General features: G+C 50.6%; 7 protein-coding genes across 7 annotated transcripts; 1 reads left to right on the top strand and 6 right to left on the bottom strand.

The window, feature by feature from the left end:
* Window positions 1-205: 205 nt before the first annotated feature.
* Window positions 206-2102, bottom strand: TRUGW13939_09852 (uncharacterized protein; the record flags this gene model as incomplete). Its single annotated transcript, XM_035492972.1, has 3 exons — window positions 206-1847; window positions 1898-2024; window positions 2084-2102. The coding sequence occupies 3 exons, from the start codon at window positions 2100-2102 to the stop codon at window positions 206-208; spliced, it is 1788 nt and encodes a 595-aa protein (XP_035348865.1).
* Window positions 2103-2849: 747 nt separating this feature from the next.
* Window positions 2850-4026, bottom strand: TRUGW13939_09851 (uncharacterized protein; the record flags this gene model as incomplete). Its single annotated transcript, XM_035492971.1, has 2 exons — window positions 2850-3209; window positions 3274-4026. The coding sequence occupies 2 exons, from the start codon at window positions 4024-4026 to the stop codon at window positions 2850-2852; spliced, it is 1113 nt and encodes a 370-aa protein (XP_035348864.1).
* A 1253-nt stretch (window positions 4027-5279) lies between these two features.
* Window positions 5280-7681, bottom strand: TRUGW13939_09850 (uncharacterized protein; the record flags this gene model as incomplete). Its single annotated transcript, XM_035492970.1, has 2 exons — window positions 5280-7114; window positions 7180-7681. 2 exons carry the CDS (start codon window positions 7679-7681, stop codon window positions 5280-5282), a joined length of 2337 nt encoding a protein of 778 aa, XP_035348863.1.
* A 1747-nt stretch (window positions 7682-9428) lies between these two features.
* TRUGW13939_09849 (uncharacterized protein) lies at window positions 9429-11663 on the bottom strand (the record flags this gene model as incomplete). The annotated part of the gene is made up of 3 exons (XM_035492969.1): window positions 9429-9559; window positions 9617-11373; window positions 11431-11663. 3 exons carry the CDS (start codon window positions 11661-11663, stop codon window positions 9429-9431), a joined length of 2121 nt encoding a protein of 706 aa, XP_035348862.1.
* A 1273-nt stretch (window positions 11664-12936) lies between these two features.
* TRUGW13939_09848 (uncharacterized protein) lies at window positions 12937-14266 on the bottom strand (the record flags this gene model as incomplete). The annotated part of the gene is made up of 8 exons (XM_035492968.1): window positions 12937-13211; window positions 13305-13456; window positions 13508-13571; window positions 13622-13702; window positions 13766-13869; window positions 13931-13947; window positions 14003-14080; window positions 14162-14266. The coding sequence occupies 8 exons, from the start codon at window positions 14264-14266 to the stop codon at window positions 12937-12939; spliced, it is 876 nt and encodes a 291-aa protein (XP_035348861.1).
* Window positions 14267-14588: 322 nt separating this feature from the next.
* TRUGW13939_09847 (uncharacterized protein) lies at window positions 14589-15152 on the top strand (the record flags this gene model as incomplete). Its single annotated transcript, XM_035492967.1, has 4 exons — window positions 14589-14591; window positions 14665-14703; window positions 14790-15056; window positions 15108-15152. The coding sequence occupies 4 exons, from the start codon at window positions 14589-14591 to the stop codon at window positions 15150-15152; spliced, it is 354 nt and encodes a 117-aa protein (XP_035348860.1).
* A 208-nt stretch (window positions 15153-15360) lies between these two features.
* TRUGW13939_09846 (uncharacterized protein) lies at window positions 15361-19758 on the bottom strand (the record flags this gene model as incomplete). The annotated part of the gene is made up of 5 exons (XM_035492966.1): window positions 15361-16688; window positions 17161-17960; window positions 18016-18988; window positions 19043-19538; window positions 19597-19758. The coding sequence occupies 5 exons, from the start codon at window positions 19756-19758 to the stop codon at window positions 15361-15363; spliced, it is 3759 nt and encodes a 1252-aa protein (XP_035348859.1).
* Between the last annotated feature and the right edge of the window lie 486 nt (window positions 19759-20244).

Below are 20244 nucleotides of genomic sequence, written 5' to 3'. Positions count from 1 at the left end.
TTTGCCAGTCGAGACTCCGCCAAGTGCGGTATAAATAGAGCGCTTGGACCGACTGCTTATTGGCTCGGGAAGGGTCTTGGCTCTCCGTGTGACCCACAGTGGGTCGTGTAGCTGGATTGGATATATGATTGGCTGAAACTCTTTTGTGCAATACAATGAAACAAATGAACAACATATAGATTATAAACTCTTTTATGTATCTAACCTAGTGGTGGAACAGACGTGTACCCTGCTCGACAAACGTAATGCCAAGCTTCTCGGCAGTGTCAAAGACAGGTCCGTCGTTCTGGCTACCGCTCGGCGCAGCAATGTACTTGGCGCCCGAGCGCGCAGCCCGGAAGACGTTGTCGATAAAAGGGAAAAAGGCGTCCGACGAGACAGCAACATTAGTCAAATCCTTCAGCCATGATTCCCGCTCTTCAGCAGTGAAAGGAGCGGGCACCTGCTCAAAGACACGCTCGTAGTCGGCCTTTTCGACGTCGCTACGTGGGATCTGGCCCGAGCAGAGCATGTCGATGGCGTTGCTCTTGTCTGCGCGCTTGACGCCTGCCTTCCACTTGATGCCGAGTGTGCGCTCGTGGAAACGCATCCACCAGTTGTCGGCCTTGTCACCGGCAAGACGGGTGCAGTGGATTCGGCTCTGCTGGCCAGCTCCGAGACCGACGACTTGGCCGTTCAAAGCATAGCAGACCGAGTTGGACTGGGTGTACTTGAGCGCAATCGTGGCCACAGTCAAGTCCCGGAGAGCAGCTTCGGGGAGGGTCTTCAAGTCCTTGGGCGTAATGATGCTGTTAAAGGTCTTGAAAGGTGAGATGACAACGTCGTTACGACCCTGCTCCAGCTGAACACCGTACAAGGTGCGGGTCTCGGTGGGCGGGGGAGTGTAAGAGTCGTCAATTTGCAGAACAAGGTATTTCCCGCCCTTCTTTTTTTTAAGGATCTCCAGAGCTTCGGGCTCAAAGTCAGGTGCAATCACACCGTCAGAGACTTCTCGAGAGATGATCTTTGCCGTTGGCACATCCACCTTGTCGCTAAGAGCAATGACATCTCCAAAGCTGGACATGCGGTCGGCACCTCGCGCACGAGCATAGGCCTGGGCAAGACCAGACGACTCAATGCCGGCAATGTCGTCGACAAAGTAAACCTTGCGCTCTCTTTCATCCAGGGGGACACCAATGGCAGCGCCAGCTGGAGAGACGTGCTTGAAGCTGGCAGCAGCTGGAAGACCCAGTGCTTGCTTCAGCTCCTTGACGAGCGGCCATGCATTCAACGAGTCCAAGAGATTGACGTATCCGGGTGAACCACCGAGCACCTTGAAGGGCAGCTTGCCACTGGACACATAGGCAGCAGCGGGCTTCTGGTGTGGGTTGGTGCCGTAGCGAAGCGACAAGTGCTGGACGCCTTCGCCGGCGTACTGCTTGCGGAAGTATCCCGAGATGGCGGTGTCGTAGTCGGCAGTGTGCTCAAAGGCCTTGAGGGCGTACAGCTTGCGGGACTTGTCCGACACATCGCCGGCGTCGAGCTCCTTGATGAATTCCGCATAGTCGTTGGGGTCCGACAGGATAGTGACGCGGGCATGGTTCTTTGCAGCAGCGCGGAGCAAAGTCACGCCGCCAATGTCAACTTCCTCGACGGCTTCTTCGATGGTCACGTTCGGTTTGGCGATGGTGTCCTTGAATGGGTACAAGTTGCACACGACGTAGTCGACCTTGTCGATTTTCTGTTCGGCGAGGTCTTTCTCGTCCGATGCGATGTTGCGGGCAAGAATGCCTCCGTGGACTGCAGGGTGGAGGGTCTTGACACGGCCGCCCAGCATTTCGGGGGCATTGGTGATGGCAGAGACGTCCCTAAAAAGTCAGGTCTCGCGACGAACCACAAAAGAAGAGAGTAGACTCACTCGACAGGGAATCCAGCCTCACGGATCAATTTGGCAGTGCCGCCCGAGGCCAGCAGACGGACATTGTGCTTGACAAGGCTCTTTGCCAGGTCGAGCAGCCCGGTCTTGTCGTAGACGGAAAGAATGGCTAGTAACGAACTGTTGTTTAGCTGATGGTCTTGTATTGTGATGGTGTATGTGACATACCCGACTTTTGCTGCGCCATCTTGCTTTTATCTTTGGGGATAGACGGAACAGAGGAGAATGGGGAAAGTCAATTAGGATTAGGATTAGGATTAGGATAAATAATACATTCGTCTTGACGTCCGAGATCGCTCCCCGACTTTTTTCTCATCCCACTTTCTCGATTCGTCACTGCCGCCTCCCCGCCCTTGCCGCATGCAGGTTAGCGTGTATGCCTGGCTATTCAGGCCACAACTAGGCTTGGCACTCTAAGGAAGCCACTAGCGACAGCAATAAATACCCGCGTTTTTTTTCTCGCCTTTTTTTCTTTTCTCTTTTTTCTTTCTTCATGAACAACGCAAATTATCACATTCTCCTCAAAAAGCGTTCTTACGAGTGTACATTTCTAAATGTGTGCCATGAAGTACGGAAATCGTCTATGAGAATGAAGAGGGATTTTTTTTAAAAAAAGGTATCGATCTTGGGTGCAGTGCCTTTCTCATTATGTGGAAGGGATTGCAATGATTGATTCCACACTCCTACTGGATTGTAATATTATATTTACTGGTTCAAAAAGTTTATATATATGGAGATGCTCCGTCATAAGATAATAATAATGAAAATAAAAATATGGACATGACTTTTGAGAGTGAGTGAAAATTTCACTCTAGTAATATTAATCATTATATTAGGACAAGAACACGAGGATAATAATAGTAATTATAGTCGTATGCAACAACAGCAACAGCGGCTTCAACATCTTGAAGCTACCACCCTCGTTGTCTTTTTTTCACCTCTTGGCCGCTGCTTGCTGGCTTCCCCCCAGAGCAAGCTGTCGACCAATGTTCCCAAAACAGACACAGGCACTGAAAAACGCGCTGGCAAGCCAGATGGCAACCGCCGTGGCTTCTTGCGACAGTCCTCCCTGGATGTTAAGCGCGAGACGCCCGTTGTGCAGGCCGAGCCCGCCGGTTGGAGACGAAGGTATGATTTCCGGGTGCAGGCCCAGAGTGATTCCCATGCCGGTCAGGGCGACGACAGTCGACAGCCAGAAGCCAGTCTTGGTGCGGTCGATAAGGTACCACAAGAACGGGTTGACCAGGGCAAGCGTGAGCGATTCCTGTGTTGTGGACTCCCAGGGCAGTCTCCTCTGTTTTTTGTTAGACAATCAACTATATCCAAGATGAAATCTTTTTTTGGCAAGGCGAACTCACCATAGCAAAAGCAATTCCCACAAAGGCACCAATACTGCGTACTGCCAGAGTCCACCGAGAAGTGCGCGAGTCGTTGCCATTACCACTCCCTCCAACCTTTTGATATCCATTGGCAAACCGCTTGTTCTTCCCCGACGACGCGTTCTCCCACACATTATCCAGCCAGGGAAGTACAAAGGCCAGCGAGACACCGCCAAACCCCCACGCGGCCAGGTATACGTACGAGTTGCGGTCGATGAGCTCTAGCTTTATAGGCGTAATCCAGTTGTTCTCATGTAAATGGGCCATGATGGTACCATATGCGACTCCGCATACGAACAAGAGACTCGTCTTTGAGATCAGAGACACGTAAAACGCATTGCCCGCTCGACGAGAATGAGGAGGAGGAGCATGTTGTTGCTGCATCTGCGAATCCAGTGATTTGGCGCCACCGGCCGCCGCAGAGGGGAAGCGGTTATTCACATCAGTCTCAATCGGCGTGTGTACCTGCGTATCCCACGGACTGTTCTCGTCACGCCCGCTGTCAAACGCAGTCTGCTGAAAGATGCCCAGGAGCGTTGACGAGGTCAGGTTGAGGAGCGAGCCTGTGCGTTTCCCGTCCAAGTCGCTCTTGACGTCGAGCAGGTCGGCTGCACTGTTGCTGGCAGCTGTGTCGACGTTGGGTGGAGGAGAAGGTGGCCGTGACGATTCGTTCGAGGGGAGCTCAAAGGGCCGTCGCGGTCTGGGACGGAGGAGGCGGGGTGAGTCGGTCATTATCAATGTTGTTGTTATTGTTGTGTTGTAATTGGTGGTTTTGTAATAATTATAGGTCGTGGGATGAATGTCCTGCAGAGTTGAAAGGCCTGCGCGCAAAGTGTGGTTGAGGTAAGCAAGTCTGCTCAACAAATTTAGATCTGTCAACAGGATTTCGTATCCGCTTTATTTGGGTGATAAATAAGAGATGAAAAGCGCACTGAAACAGCAGCTTGAGCAGCCGGAATAATGCTCAGGATGCAGGGCAGAAGCGCACCAAAATAATATTAACGAAGAATATTATTATGTTGTTTGAAAGATTATTATTGAGGCCGCAGAGTTCAAAAGTCGGAGGAGCTGCTGGAGCGGAGCCTCGGCGCACCAATCGCGGGCCGCGGGTTTCAATCGTACTCTTTAGGAGTATTCTTCAGGGGTATATTGGCAATATTATTGAGCATTGTTATTCGACTATTTCTCTTGAGCGCAAGTTGGTTTGTCTTGAATATACAGGGTAGAATCACCTGTATATATGTCTGTACTACAACATTTGTCTCGGGCTCGCCCACCCACCCACCACGTCGTATTCCTCCTGTTTCGACCTGTCCAGAATCTTGATTCCTGCTGCACCCCTCTCACAAGCATAGTTTTCATTTGTTAGAATGCAAGTGGAGTTCTCCGGGGTTGAGTGGCAGAGAATGTGACATGTGCAACGAGACATGCAGCCCGAGGCAACGAATCACCACCCTTGCACATTTGATTACGGTACATACATTTATATGATCTACAAGGTCATACGCCGGAGGAGCAACATGCTAGATGTAGTAGCTATATGTTTAGCGGGTATTACAGTATATATTTTCATAATTAAATAAGAATGTATGTAACGTTTGAATTGTTTTCGTTCGAAATTTGCAGTAAACCGTAAGATCATCCCCAACTGAAACCGAAATATATACAGCCAACATACATACACCGAGTTGGGATCACATGTAAAAGCCACAAAGAATCATAAACGGGTTTTGGCCCATATTCATATTAAAGTTCCATCCATGGTATTCTCTATTTGTTCAGTGTGCATGCATAGTACATGTACATTTCAAACAACGTACTCCATGCATAGAAGAGGACTTCTAGATATGCCCAAGTGAAATATTCTCCTAACGTCTTACTTAACTAGAAGACAGAAATGCTCAAACATAAAACTGTTGACACAAAAACACCGAAAAAAAATAAGAGAGAAAAATAAAAATAAAAAGAAACAAGTGGGAAAAAAATTACTCCTCCATAACATCATCCCCATCGACATCATCTTCCCCGGCTTCCGAGTAGCTATCGTACCCGTTGCGACCTTCAAAAGTGGAATAATCACCGTATCCATCATCTCCCTCGCCCTCACCCTCGCCTTCCTCTAGCTCGTCCTCGTCGTCATGGTCGTCTTCTGCGTATGACAGTTCCGAGTCGTCGTCGTCTTCGTGGCCGCTTCCTTCGTTGAGAAGACCGTCCTTGTCGGCGTCGTCGAGGGTTTCGTCTCCGTCTAGATCTGCATCGAGACTGCGGCCTGTAGGGATAATGCCTGCGAGGAGGGACGGTGATGATGGTCGCTGGTGGTCTGATTTGATGGGCGTGACAGCGTCAGACATTGGTTGTTGGCTGGCACCGGCGTCGCCGTTTTTGCTACCAGATACACCGGCCGGACCCTCGGATTTCGACATGTTGGAAGGAGTGCTGGGAGCAGCAGCAATAGTCTTGCGTTTGGAAGGGCGAGGGGGTCTCGGTCGCGCCGAGCGAGATGACTGTCCACCAGTACGTCCTCCGCTGGCGCGTCCAGCGGCGGATCCGTTCTGGTATGCCCTTTGGCGCTCTTCGCGTACCTTTTTGCGGTCTTTGGTTGGTCCATTGGCCTTTTCCCAGTCCCAGCGGTCCAGTCGTCTAGAAGCCTTGCGAATGACTGACAAGAAGTAGTGAGCGGCCTCTCCATAGTCTTCCTGCGTGTTCCCGTTGCCCCAGAAATCTTCCTCTTCGATTGATCTAGTATTAGGCAAATCCTGAAGAATCCGCTTGTAGCGGAGAATAGCCGGTTCTCTCTCTCGACGGTTCCGTATCACCTTGAAGACTTCGGTTTTCCGTTGCGCTAGCAGGTATTCAATGCGGTGCCGGCGGTTCTGCTCCACAGCTAGCTGGTGCTGGGTAAGCGGTCGTGGCCGCCGAGTAGGTAGGCCATGCGCCGGCACTGCAGAATCGTTGACAAACTGATTAAGTACAGGATGGCTGGAACCCGGTGGCGCCGGCGAGGCCGCGTCCGAAGTCTGATCCATTCTCGTCTTGAGAACAAGACGCTGTCCTGTGGATCGGTTGAGAGACGACTCCCGCTTAGGCTTCTTGTAGCGAGGGCGAGCAGAGGACCCTGGCGTGGACCAGTCCTCCTCTTCATCAACCCCAACAATACGACGCGTAGACGGATGCAGTGGCGTAGAATTGGCAGAGCCAATCAAACCATCGTCATAGCCCGACTCTTGCTTTTTGGACCGTTTGGTGATTCTGGGCAGAGGCTCGTCTTCTTCCAGAATACGCTTGCGCTCCAGGCGCTTTTCTTCTCCGTATTTGATCTCCTCAGGACTATCTTTGTTCTCCTCGTTCGCCTGGTCCTCGGTCAAGCTCTCGAATGCCGGCACCTTGATAGGAAGCCCGCCGGCACCTTCTCCTTCCAGACCAGCGCCAAACGGATTGTTCAAGGCGGCCTCCCGGGTGAAGTCGCTTTCGAGGTACCACCACATGAGCCACAAAAACGCCCTCGCCCTGCTTTTGCTGCTGAGTGTGCTGCGCATGACGAGATCGAAAAAGTCGCGAGGCGCAAAGAAATGCGTCTCGGAGATCTTGGGCGCGTACTGTGCCAGAAGGAAAATGAGGTGGACCGGGTTGGTACGCGGCACCGAGCCGTCTTTGATCTTCTCGATGGTAGGCGGCTGGTCCATGTCTTCCGAAGCGCCTTTCAGGATTGACTTGAGACGGGGCGCGTCCTGGAGTTGTTTGTATGCGTTGGGATCTTGCTCTGCTTGTAAAGACGGAATCGAATGATACGTTCGCAGCTGCGCTCGCATTTCGGGGAAAACTAGACAAACAAACACATTAGTCGCGAGAACATAGAAAAAGGGAAAGAGAGAAAAGAAAACTCACAGTTCAATGTAGTATTCATCCTCCCAAAATTCACCAACAAACAAATCATAGCCATACTAATAGCCGCCTGCTTATCATTCTGCAACTTATCCTTGAGAATCTTACTCGTCTTACTACTCCGCGCCATGGCATCGATATACACATCCGCGAAATCGAGTTTTTTGGCACCGTCCGAATTGCGCGTGAACACAGGCGTCTTGTCCTCAAAGACCAGCTTCAGAAACTGATACTGAATGTCCTTGCGCCATAGCGGGATTCCATCTTCCTTTTTCAGGTGTTTGATTTTGTTGCCCGAGTATACCGATCCGATTGTACCGTTGGCTTGTCGACGCGTGCCGACGGTGGCGCTTACGGTGCTGTGTGAGGTGGCAGGTTGGTCGTCGCCTGCTTCTTCGGAGAGAGGACGATCGCCAGCAGCAGCATCAGGAGCATCAGGAACAGCCATCAGGGAGGAGTCGTCGTCGACGACTGCGGCGGCGGCAGCCGTCTCGATGTCTGCCATTGCGACTTTTCGATTCGGGGTAATCGGTTGGTAAGGTTTTTTTCGATCGAATTGACAAGTGTCTTGCGATGTAGGTTGTTTTGCGTTGCGTTGCGAGATAAGGGTTCGGAGCAAACGCAATAATATCTTCCTTCCTTCCTTCCCTTCCCAGCTTGTAATAATCACGCCGCTCTCAGTAAATACTCCTTGCCTGGGATACAATCGACAAGTAACAAAAGCGCGATAGAGAGCGTGCGTGATAGAAGAAGGATAGAAATTGTGGGAGGCAAAATGACGGATGCCAATGAATGAATGGTGGAAGCGCGCGGATTAATTAATTCTGGTCAGATCCGTTTGAGCTTGCTGCGGATGGCCGACCCACTCCGCCCTATACTGACTGATTACGGGATGCCTCATACACTGCATACATAATTTATTACTGCTAGTATCACTATCAACTTTATGCAGAATATTTCCCTAATAGCACTCCGTGATTAACATGTGAAAAATTCTACATTACTTGCCATTACTTGTCAACTACAAGATGAACGTCGAAAATTAGATAAAACGATAAGTCGATTCTTTTTAAGAGAATTTCAGGAGCCCTCTTCCCTGAGATGATCCTCTCCTATGCTCCTAACACGCCTTGTCATCATCACTAGTTTGTCCTGTAGCTAGCTAGCCCTTACAGAAATAGAAGTGTTTCGCAAGCAGAGACAGACCGACGATGCAGCGTATCATAAAAGAGACACAGAGCGCCAGCTAAAGCAGCCCAAATCCCAATCCTCCACAAGTCCATGAAAAAGAAAAAAAGAAAAAAAAAGAGAAACATCACATGTCGTATGTCGTAAAAAACGAAAATATCGTCTTTGGTTTTTCTCCCTTTCCCTTTGGACCCAGTACAGAGAATTCATCTGATCAAAGCAGCTCAAGCCAACGCCGAATGCAATGCAAATACTCCCCCGTTCTATAAGCTCGTCACCTTCCGCATGGTGTAAAAAAGAAAACCACTTTTTTCATCAAGAGAAGATGAAGAAACACAACATGCCTCCTTTCCAGTGCTTCAAAATCCAGAACATATGGAAGGGAACTTCATCTCTCAATGAGCCGAACACAACAATGGAGCCCGAAGAAGAAAGTCGTCTTTCTGGGAATAGTGTATGAAATAGAAACATAAAAAACGAAAAGAAAACAAAAACATAACAAAGCCTCAAACATTGGTCCCGCCGTAGATACCGAAACTCAAGAGATTTATCTTGGAATGCACGGTCTATCGATTATGTATGGAAGCGCCGAAAAAAATAATGCCAGCGCTCAGTTCGACAAGTCGCGCACTCGCTGCCTCCTGTCGAAGAATTCGTAAAGTTTTGGGTATCTGATAAAAGCGGTCGTGAGAACAGCAACGCTATCTATAATACATGCAATGCCGATCAATGCCGATGAGAAAGCTTCACGACGTAAAAAAAACGTCATGAGAGCCTGTGTGGAAAGCATCGAAACGCATCGCACGCCTGTCCCGTGTAGAGGGTGAGAGACAAGAGGAAGAAAACGTAACCCATGAAATGTGAACAAAGGAAATAAGAAACATTAAAAAAACGTTGGAAGAAAATCAAAAACACAAGTCGTTGCAGTCGTGACAAAGCCGCTCCGGAAGATTTAAAAAGTCGTTCCTCGGGAGTTTGAAAACCTGATCGTATCCGAAAAGAAGAAGAACCGTAGATGCAGAGACAACCAGATTAAAAGGCCTCGTCGAGAGACCACGATAGATTTACCACCAGGAAGATGGACCGGTGGAACCGGGGTTGCCGTAGCCACCGCCGCCATATCCACCAGCACCACCACCGCTGGCACCACCACCGTACGCAGAAGGAGCAGCAGCGCCGCCATAGGTACTACCGCCTAGTATCACAGTTAGTATGGATGGATGCGAATATACAAGATGCAGATGCTACTCACCACTGTTTCCACCCCAGCCAGCGCCGCTACCGCCGCTGCTGTAGCCAGTAGTACTACCACCGAAGCCACCACCACTGCCGCCATACGACGGGGGACCGCCAGCGTTACCACCCATACGACGCATGTCGCGAGTAGCATTGCCACCACGGCCACGACCACCACCTCGGCCGCCACGTCCTCCAAAGCCACTGCCCTCACGAGCAATGTTCTCCAAGAACGCAGGCACCTCCTGGTGGGCTTCCTTGAGAAGATCGATCATATCGCGGACAACACCACGGTTGCCACGGTTGAAGAAAGCGGTGGCGATACCGGTGTTACCAGCACGACCAGTACGACCAATACGGTGAACATAGTCGTCAATGTCGGTGGGCAGGTCGTAGTTGACAACGTGAGTGACATTGGGGATATCGAGACCACGGGCAGCAACGGCAGTGGCAACCAAGATGGGGCACCGTCCGTTACGGAAGAATTCAAGAGCCCGCTCACGCTCGCGCTGGGTGCGGTCTCCGTGGATAGCAGTTGCAGGGAAGCTCTGGTTGATCAGGAAGTCGCTCAGAGAGTCGGCCATACGCTTGGTCTCGACGAAGATGAGAGTGAGACCGGTAGTACCGTGGGTGTGCAGAATGTCCAAGAGCACGGAGCGCTTGTCGTGGTCCTCGACGTACTCAACACGCTGGGTGATGTTCTCAGAGGTGGAACCGACACGGCCAACGGACAAGAAAACGTAGTCCTTCAAGAAGTCACGGGCCAACATCTGGATGTCGCGGGGGAAGGTGGCCGAAAACATCAGGGTTTGGCGGGCGTTGACAGCGGGCATATCCTCACCCTCGACGATACGACGAATCTGGGGCTCGAAACCCATGTCCAACATGCGGTCAGCCTCGTCGAGAACAAGGTACTTGATGTTGACCAGAGAGATACGGCCACGCTCGATCAAGTCGACAAGACGACCGGGGGTAGCAACGAGCAAGTCACAGCCGCGTTCGATCTGGCGAAGCTGCGAGCCAATGTCGGCACCGCCGTAAACCACACAGGGGCGGACCCACGAACGGTAGGCAAACTTGCGGGCCTCATCGTAGATCTGAGACACCAACTCACGGGTAGGGGCCAGGATCAGAGAGGTTGGGTACGCCTTACGCTGACGACCATAGAAGGTGCCGCCAGACTGCTGGGTTGGGGCAGTCGAGGGACCGTTCTGGAATGCCTGAGACAGGATAGGGAACAGGAAACCACCAGTCTTTCCGGAACCGGTCTGGGCACAGGCCATCAGATCACGGCCGCTCATGACAATGGGGATCGAGTACTTTTGGACGGGGGTCGGGGTGGCGTAGTGAGCCAGGGAGATGTTGGAGATCAGATGGTCGTCCAGGGGAGGGTTGGTGAAGGTGTTGACGGGATCGGGGACGTTCTGGCCAGAGGCTTCGACGGGGATGTCATCGTAGTTGGAAAAGTTGATTCCAGTCTGCTGCTTGGAGGGGTCGTTGGGGACACCGAAGAGCTCACGCTCGACACGAGCGTTGACAGGGCCGGGGATGTGCTTGCCGTCGCGCCACTGTCCGTCGCCAGAGCCTCGTGCAGAGCCGCCGCCGCCGCCGCTGCTACCACCGCCGTAGCTTCCTGAGGTTCCTTGTCCTGGGTTTCCGTAAGCATTGGGATCGAATGAAGGGCGATTAGCTCCTTGGGTCCAGCTATCATTACCATTTGATTCTCGGAAGTTGTTGGTGTAGTTGCCACGGGGGGGTGCCGCGGTTCTAGGTCTGCATACAGCGTTAGCCACCGCGCTTTCTTTCCCTAGCAAGGACGTAGATACATACCCAGCGCTCCAAGCACCGGGAGCTGGTGCAGGGCCAGGGCCAGGCGCAGGTCCAGCACCAGGAAGAGGGCCAGCAGCAGCACCGTCCACGGCAGCGACGGGGTTCACGTTGCCGCCTCGGCCACGCAGGTGTGGCGGGATGTAGGCAGCCCGGCCAGTTGCCGCAGGAGGGCCGTTGGGGGCATGCTGGGAATCGTTGAGCGAAAGGTTTTGGATCTTGATGCTATCAGCCATTTTGGCGATTTGTCCTTCGAAAACGATATTAAGTGAGGTAGGTTCTGATGGGATGAAGTCAGCAAGGATGCCACGGAGCAGTGGGGGAAAAAAGAGAAGCAAACGGGGAAGGCGAGACTCGACATACAGTCAAATTTTTTTGGGGATTCTCTAAACGAGATGCAGATCGCCGCGTGGATGATTGGACTGTTCGAGTGAAAAACAGTGCCAAAGGAATTCGAAGAGAGCGACAGCTGGTCGGTAGGATTCTCGTCTGTAGTAGTGTCGATCGGATGACACAGAAGACCTCGCCGTGAGAGAAAAAGGCGTGAAAAAGGGAAGAATCTCTCTGAAACAAGGTCTAAAGTCTATGCTCGGAAAATGAGAAGGGAAAAAAAAGGAAGAAGGAAAAAAAACAACTGAAAGCGTCAAAACAAGAGGGTGTTTTGAGGGGAGATGTCAGGTTTAATTTTTTTTCCAGAGGCAAGGAAGTTGGTTGTGGAGGAAGTGCGACTGTTTTATTTGAAAAGGGAGTGGCGAAAAGGGTCCTGGCCAGTGGCCACAGGGAAGGGAGAAAAAAAAAATAAAGGTTGGGCCTGGATTGGCTGGATGCGGCCATTGTGGGGCTCGCTGGGCCACAGTTTGCGAACTAGTCGATTTGTCTTCAGTACTCACCACTACTTACGATTGTACTACTATTACTATTACTGGTATTACTATTAATGATGGGCTTGCTGTTTATTGTTGTGTCGTCCTTTTACTGCAGGCAGTCTGTCTATTAGACAGTTATCTGGTATTGTGGGAGAACTCTTTGCCTGCCTCAATAATAGCCTGGCATACAATAAAATTGATAGATGAACCCTCAAGAAAATCGCCAGCAGAGAGTCAGTGAGCACTGCCTAGGGAGAACCTGTCGCATAGGGACAAGATCGTCGCCGCATGTTCCTCAGTTTCATCTGGTTGACCGAGCAAGCAAAACGCCATCTCATGTATCATGTATGACTGTACCCCGTAGGCAAGACTGATAATCGGCCAAGCGTCGCACTGCCTGCTACCTAGTATTCGCATAGTGCGAATTTAAAAAAAATCTTGCGCGTGCCAAGGTCACAAGCGCCGATCATCCTGGCTGATGTTCTGGGCAATAGACTAAAAGTAGTAGTAAGAGAGGGCAGAAGCATGTGACATGTGGTTTCTACAGTTACACGCACACCGATAGAACATTGAATCATCTCGAGGAAACATCCCAATTCTTTTATATTGATCAAATATACCCAACTTATAGACAGCAACCATCTCAGACGACCGACCGCCGGCTCCGAAGATAAAGCACACAAACAACAGCAAAACCGACAAACGCAATCCAAGCCAAAACCTGGACTGTGCCGCTCCCCTTGACAATTCCAGAAAGTAGCTGCGAGGGTGTTTTGGGTGATTCAACCTCAACCTCATCCTCATTCACATTCTCAGTCTCAGTTGCGGTCTTCTCCGAGGATTCTGACGATTCTGGTGGCGAGGTGGTGACGTCCAACCAGTCGCCCTCGATGGCCGGTCCCGCGGTACCGTAAAGGTCTTGAAGTAGAAGAAGCAATCAGCAAACAAACCCCCCTCTCGCAGCAATGTGAAAAATTCAACACTGGAAAATTTAGAGCTCTTCGTGGCTACCTTCGGCAGGTTTCTCTAGTTCACCACTCTTGGCAATCGTGATCGCCTGGGCAGGCTTGTCGCCGGGCTTGGTCTTGGTGTTTTCGATCTTCTCGATCACATCGTATCCTTCGAGGACCTCGCCAAAGACGACGTGGCGGCCATCAAGCCAGCTGTTGGACATGTTAGCTTCGTACTATGACAGTAGGGTGGGTTGTTCTAACCTGGTGACGACAGTAGTAATGAAGAACTGAGAGCCATTGGTATCCTTTCCGGCGTTGGCCATGCCTATTAACAATTAGCTTTCTCTTCACATGCCCGACGGAGGGAGTCCGTACTGAGAAGTCCTTTCTTGGTGTGACGAAGCTTGAAGTTCTCGTCCGCGAATTTCTGTCCATAGATGGACTTGCCGCCAGTGCCTAAAGAAAAAAGCCGTTAAACAGAGGAAAACCACAGACAACGCCCGCCAAAAGAAGATTTACCATCGTGGTTCGTAAAGTCACCACCCTGGATCATAAAGTTCTTGATAACACGGTGGAAGGTGGAGCCTTCATAACCATAGCCGTGTTCACCAGTTGCGAGAGCGCTGACCAATGGTTAGTTGAATTGCGGGGAAAGTGATGTCCTTCTTTGGATATAAAGCATACCGGAAGTTCTCGGCGGTCTGCAGGGTATTATTAGCATTTGCTATTCCAGCTGAATTCAAACTAAGCACTCACCTTGGGAACGGTCTTGCCGTACAGACCGAGCACAACCCGACCTAGAGGGGCGCCATCCTGTTCGATATCGAAGTAGACCTGTGGTAGAAAAGTGTCAATACAGCATCCTCAAGATAAAAGCCCGACTCTCAGTCACAATCGGCGCAATGCTTTCCGTACCTTGTTGGTAATCTTGGGTCCACGTGCTTCCTCGGCCTGAGCAAGAAGCCCAAAGCCAAGGCACACGACAAGGAAGAGGGAGAAAAGGAGGCTTCTGAAGTTCATCTTGGCGCGATATTCACAGGTTTCTAAACTTCTACACTCGAGGAAGAAACCGTGGTTGGGACGATCAGGACAGCTTGCATGGCGTTCTTTCCTCAATGGCGGCGGAGGAAGGCGCTAACCAGGACGAGGCAAGCCGAGGACGTGGGATCGGTCTCTGATTGGCCTGCTTGGTGCAACTTAAAATCCCAAGTGGGGCGTACTCGGCGGCACCGGATATACGTTGTTCCCGCGGCAGTTTTGCTGGAGACTAGCATTTGTCGCGATACAAGCAAGGCGAAGCACGCAAGCAAGGCAAACTGTATCTCCAGAACAAACCGCAACCATGGTGAGTAACCCCCAGGGAACAGCAACAGTCAATTGCTATTTTCTCATGCTCTGAGCTAATCCAAATCCTACAGGTTTTCATCCTCGGAGTCAACTTCCCTGAGCGGAACCTCGTCAAGGCAAGCCCCAAACCCAACATTACCCCAACACTCAATTGAGTAGTATTTTGAGCATTCAATCGCTAACAGCCTCAATACAGAAATCCCTCGAGAGCTTCTTCGGAATCGGCCCAAACGTCTCCGCCCGCCTCCTGGCTCGCTTCCACATTCACCCACAAGCCAAAGTCAGCGAACTCGCCAACCCGCAGGTGCTCGACATCACGGCCGCGCTGTCCGAAATGAAAATTGAGAATGATCTGCGGCGACAGGTACTCGACAATATCAAGCGGCTCAGGGATACCGGTACTTATCGGGGCCGGAGACATGCGCTTGGGTTGCCTGTTCGAGGGCAGAATACCCGTAACCAGGTGCGTTTTCCTCTTTCTTTCCTCTGTCTATTGCTGACGATGATACCTTAGATCAAAACTGCTGTTAGAAAGAACCAGGTTGAGAGACGGTTGTGATAAGGCCATCACTATTATTCAATTGTTGATGGGATAGATGTATATGGAGCATTGGCGCGGCGTTTCTTTTCAATTCATATTCCTGTATCTATATGTTTTTTTTTTTGACTCACATCGCTCAATTGATAATACAATAGAAGTCGAAAAGTATATTGATATCAACATTGAATTCATATTTTTGTAAACGAAAAAAAAAAAAAAAAAAACACTATTCGTGCGCCTGAAGAACTCCTTCACCACGGTTAATTTGTATCCGTTTATCCTCACCAGCACTGACAATGCCCACAGTCGAATCCCAACAAACCCCAAAAACTTTTACGCCGTCACCGCCCACTCTCTTAGATCCATCTCTCCCGGCTTCCTCCAAGCTCTTGCGCGGTATCGAGTATATACTCTCACCAACAACCCCATCCTTATCCGTCCTCGAAGCCCTAACGTCCCAGATCCGACACGTACCATCGTGACTGCCGCTAATCAACCCATACGTACTCTGCGGATCGCGCGCAAGCGTCACTACCGCATTGGTATGCCCACGCAGCGTCATAGCCGACACCGACGTCGCCGAGACACGCGGGTCCATGAGCGTGATATGTCTGGCTGATGTGCCCGCAGCCAGCAGATGTAGTTCGGCAAGGTGCTCGAGGGACAACAGCGAATGCGAAGTTGTGCGTGTATCGACGAGGGCAGATGTCACCAGATCCCATGTTCGGACTGTGTGGTCCCACGACGCAGAGTAGCCCACGGTCGAGTCTTTGGCATCAAAGATCGCGGCTGACACGGGGCCGGTGTGCGAGGACAGCAGGGCCAGAGGGCCGCGCTGGGGTGTGCTCACGGATGAGTTGAGCTTGCGGCGCTTGGAGTTGCGCGAGGAGTTTGATGGCAGCAGTTCAGCTGGAGCAGATGGTGCGTCGGACTTTTTCGTAGACCAGAATCCGACGCTGTGGTCCGCAGATGCAGACAGGATTCTGTTGGATGCACTGTGCACGGCGAGCGAATTGATGCCCAGTTTGTGTCCGTACAGCTCCAGCTGGGGAGTAATCTGTGCTGAAGACCCGTCCTCTTCCTCGCTGTATTTCCACAACTTCACCGTCCTGTCCAGTCCCGCCGAGGCAAGTTGGGTTGGTGATATGATCTTGGCTGCCTTGATGGAAGCCGAGTGTCCGCCCTCAGAAGCCGCTGGCGAGACTGCAATGGTTTCCGAAGACATATTCCACATTCTTAAAAACCCATCATAGCTTGCCGACAAGATCCTCTCTTGGCCTGCCGCGATACTATCACCACCAACCGACGTCCGCGACAAGACATCTACCGAACTGATCCAGTCGTCATGCATATACGACGCAATATGCAAAGGCGGGATAAGAGCCCGAACATATTCAACTTCGAGCGTTGTCTCAGCAGAGATACCATTGGCGGTCAGGTATTCATCAATCGAAGTTCGCAGATACGTTCCGTTGACCAAAAACTCTAGCGGAATCGGTTTGTCGTTTTCGAGCAAATTGTTTACCAGCGTTGAAAGAGCATATCGCCGTAGACCTACAGAAACAAAAATATTAGATTCGTATTCGTCAATGCTTGAATTGAAAGACTAGCCTGTGGGTACAAGAATTGGCCCGGTATTCTCAGGCAGAGCAATCTCGCCATCTCGAGTCGTCAGAAGCAGACGCACCTGTCGCTGCGCTGCTTGTACCGAAGAGGAGTCTTCTACACTCATTTTGAAATGTTTGTAACGCTCCAACGAGCTAACCGGAGCTTGGGTGGGATTGCTCGACAAGCTTTGATAAAAATAATGTTGCGATGTTTTATCAGTAAAAAAAAAGATTAGCGGCTATTTGCGCATGCCCCACTTTTACCCTAATCGGCCTCGAACATTTCAAGGACCAGACTTCCGCGCCGAAAGGATACTTAAACATACATATGTAACGAGAAGTTGAGTGTGAAAATTGTCATTAGCTATGCTTATAAGTTATTGCCTGGATATATACACCCCCCTCAAGCTCCTACCCACGCGCCCGTCGAATTTCAGAGATTGTCTTCCGCCGGTGATCCGACTCAGCAAACAACGCCTGTATCAGATCGATGACCTCATCTGGACTGAACTCTAAGCTCAGCTCTCCTTCTGTCCACATATATCTAATATCAGCGAGAGAGCTCTCAAGTATGGCGATCAGATACTGGAACTTCAACCAGTTGCGGACGTAGACTGCCGCCGTAGATACTCCGTCGGCTTGCGGTTCTGGCATGAACATGTCTTCTAGTTTGGAAAGCTTGTTGCAGAATGAAACTAGTTGCTGCGATTCTCCCTCGGAGATGTCGGACAAGTCCTCAATGTCGACAATCGTCTTGTTGATGACCGCAGAAAGGAGGGAGCCAATGGCCTGTAGCAGTGCCGAGTGAGAAAGAATTGGCTGCCATTCCATAAACACCCCGCGGATTCTGTCAACCGTTGCGTCAATGGCATTTTCGCACTCTCGTAGGAATGGCTGTTCCGAGCAATGGATGAAACCTTGACTTCCGTCAAGAAGGTCTGTGACAATCGTGCGTTGTGTGTGCATTTCTTTGCTGTACGACAGCCTACCAAACCGCTCCAAACCGTCAACATCGGCAGAGAGTCTTGTCATCTGCTTCTCTGTCACGAATTTCCGGACCTGTTCCGCCAAGTACATACTATCGTTGTACAGATATATGTTGCCGGCATTTAACTTCAGTGAGTAAAAGGATGAAGCAATTGCTTTGAACATGGCTAGAATCAAGGGTGGTAGCGCCACCAGACCGGTTTTGGAGGAAACGATACGCTTTGTAGAGGAGCTGTGTGCAGATATTAGTAAAATCGATTAAAAGAAAAGTACACTCAAGTGCTTACTTTGGGCTTGACAATGACTCCGAATCTGAAATCTGTTGTTCAATGAGGGCAATAACCGCATCTGGAATGTCCGTCACCGTATAAGTCTCCGTCAAAGTAATCTCTTTGGCCGACGAAGGCTGCCTAGCAGAAGAAGACTTTTCTTGTGCAGGTTTTCTGGTAGGAGCTTCGTCTTTCTCGGCGGGTATATCTTCGGTATCATCTCCCCAACCCCAAGCATCTTCATCGTCATCTTCGTCCGCTTTCTCGGCGTTCTCTGCCTCGTCCTCCAAGCCCCAAGCACTGACGTCTTCTTCTTCAGCTGCCTCAGCCGGCTGCTCTTCATTCTCATTACCCCAGTCGGCGTCCCAGTCATCTGTTACTGTGGAATCCAGCAAAACGTCATCTTTGTTTGTAACCATCTGTTTCTCAACCCTGCTCACTTCCTTTGTGACGCCCTTGCTATGAATGAGGATTTTTCGAACCTGGTCAAGAGAATCAACTCTGCGTCGTGTGAGCCACAAGCGAGGGAATTGATCAACCCAGGAAACAAGGGCTTCCTGGCCATGCCACCCAAACCCTTCGATCGTCTTACAAAAGTCGTTTATGCAAGCCAAGGTCGCCTCGAAGCCTTGCAGCTCGTCCAAGTGCAAAGGTATAAAAGGCGTAAACCATGAGTCACATAATGTCGTCGATATAACCGGAACTATGGCCTCCGAAAGAGGCCTTGAGATCGAATGTGGTAGTTTTTGCTGTAAATAGCTGAACACCGCAGAGATTCGGTGGAGCAATTCGGGTACTGAGGTAGGCAATGTGCTCCCTATGTGAACGCCATCATTATCAACCAAAACTTCACAGCTCTCTCCGGGGACATGTGGCACCAGGACGGGTTGTATTATTGAATCCATGAGATCACGTTGTAAGGAATTGTTCACTGATTCAAGCATGATGAGCTGCGAGAACGAGTCGATTAATTCAGGCAGTCTCGATTGGTCTAGGCAATGAAATTAGCTTGGCTGTTTCATGAACCCACTTCAGATATCCTTACCAGGCTTGTCGTTGATAAATAACGTCATTTCGCTTTTATTGATGCGCACTTCGCTCGTCCATTGTAACAAAAGCAGCTCCTCGATGGATTTCCGTAAATGCGTTATACTCTCGTGTAGTATGCTAGATAAGCCACCATAATCTGATAGGTCTGATTTTCCAAGAAATGACTCTGCGTAATCAACGCATTTGATAGCATCCGCAATGCGCTCCTCCTCGACAGCTTTGAGGCCATTGTCTATGCGCGACGAGAAGTCCTTTACTTTCTCTAGTATACCCGTGACGGCCTCGTTGAAAGCAAGTTCCGTCTGTACCAGTTTCACTTTTGCTGATGCGTCCTTGACCATAGATCTTAGCGGTACGGTGCTCTCATGTTGCGCAACGATTTCCCGCGCTGTCTCTCTCGATCGCTCAATGTCTGCATGTAACTGGCGGGCCTGGGAAACCCATCCGTCGACGTCGGTAGCGGTATTATTGCTTAGGGAGGATATTTCTCTCTAGAAGATAGAGAAACTGTGAGTTCTTGGTTGTCAAGAAAGGGTGCTCACGACCAACCTGTACTTGTGTGCGGACCTCGGAAATCCTCTGCAACTCCTCCGGAAGAGACGAAGCGGGGAATTCAGAGGCTATGACATCTTGAGACTCTGGATAGATGCCGTCAGCCGCGAAGGCCAGAATCGATCCGTTTAATTCGTTCTCGCGCACTGTCGAGGGCATCGTGCACGGTGTCGGCGAGCTGTCCTCGCGGTCGGTGGCTAGTTGCGCCCGTATTCAGGATGGCAGCTGCTAGTTAGATATTCATGCATTCATGTCGCATTTCCGTTCTTATGTTTATGCATAGAACAGTCCAGGTGCCGGGTCTGGCTGGAGCAGCGTTGGAGGCGCAGAAGACAACACAGCATCAACTGGGGGTGCGGAGACAAATCCAAAGCTATGACATGGACAGCTCTTGCCTCCTCTGCCGCCGTCTTGCGCTTGGCGGCTCCAGCACTGCTCGCAGCTTCTACACCTACACTCAATGATTCTGGCATTTTAATACAGAACTATTTTTTTTAAACTAAAAGTTGCCCTACAGAGTGCAGGCGACAAGGCAAAGGCTCGCCAGAATTCTGTCCCTGCATCAACAGTTTCTGCTTATATATTCAGGCACTGGAACAACACTCCCCACCTCCGCCGCAGAAGAAGTCGCCCGCGACAAAAAAA

Source organism: Talaromyces rugulosus, chromosome V (assembly GCF_013368755.1).
Source record: "Talaromyces rugulosus chromosome V, complete sequence".
In the NCBI taxonomy this organism is placed as follows: domain Eukaryota; kingdom Fungi; phylum Ascomycota; class Eurotiomycetes; order Eurotiales; family Trichocomaceae; genus Talaromyces; species Talaromyces rugulosus.
The sequence above is the reverse complement of the archived record's forward strand: the minus strand, read 5'-3'. Positions and strand labels throughout refer to the sequence as shown.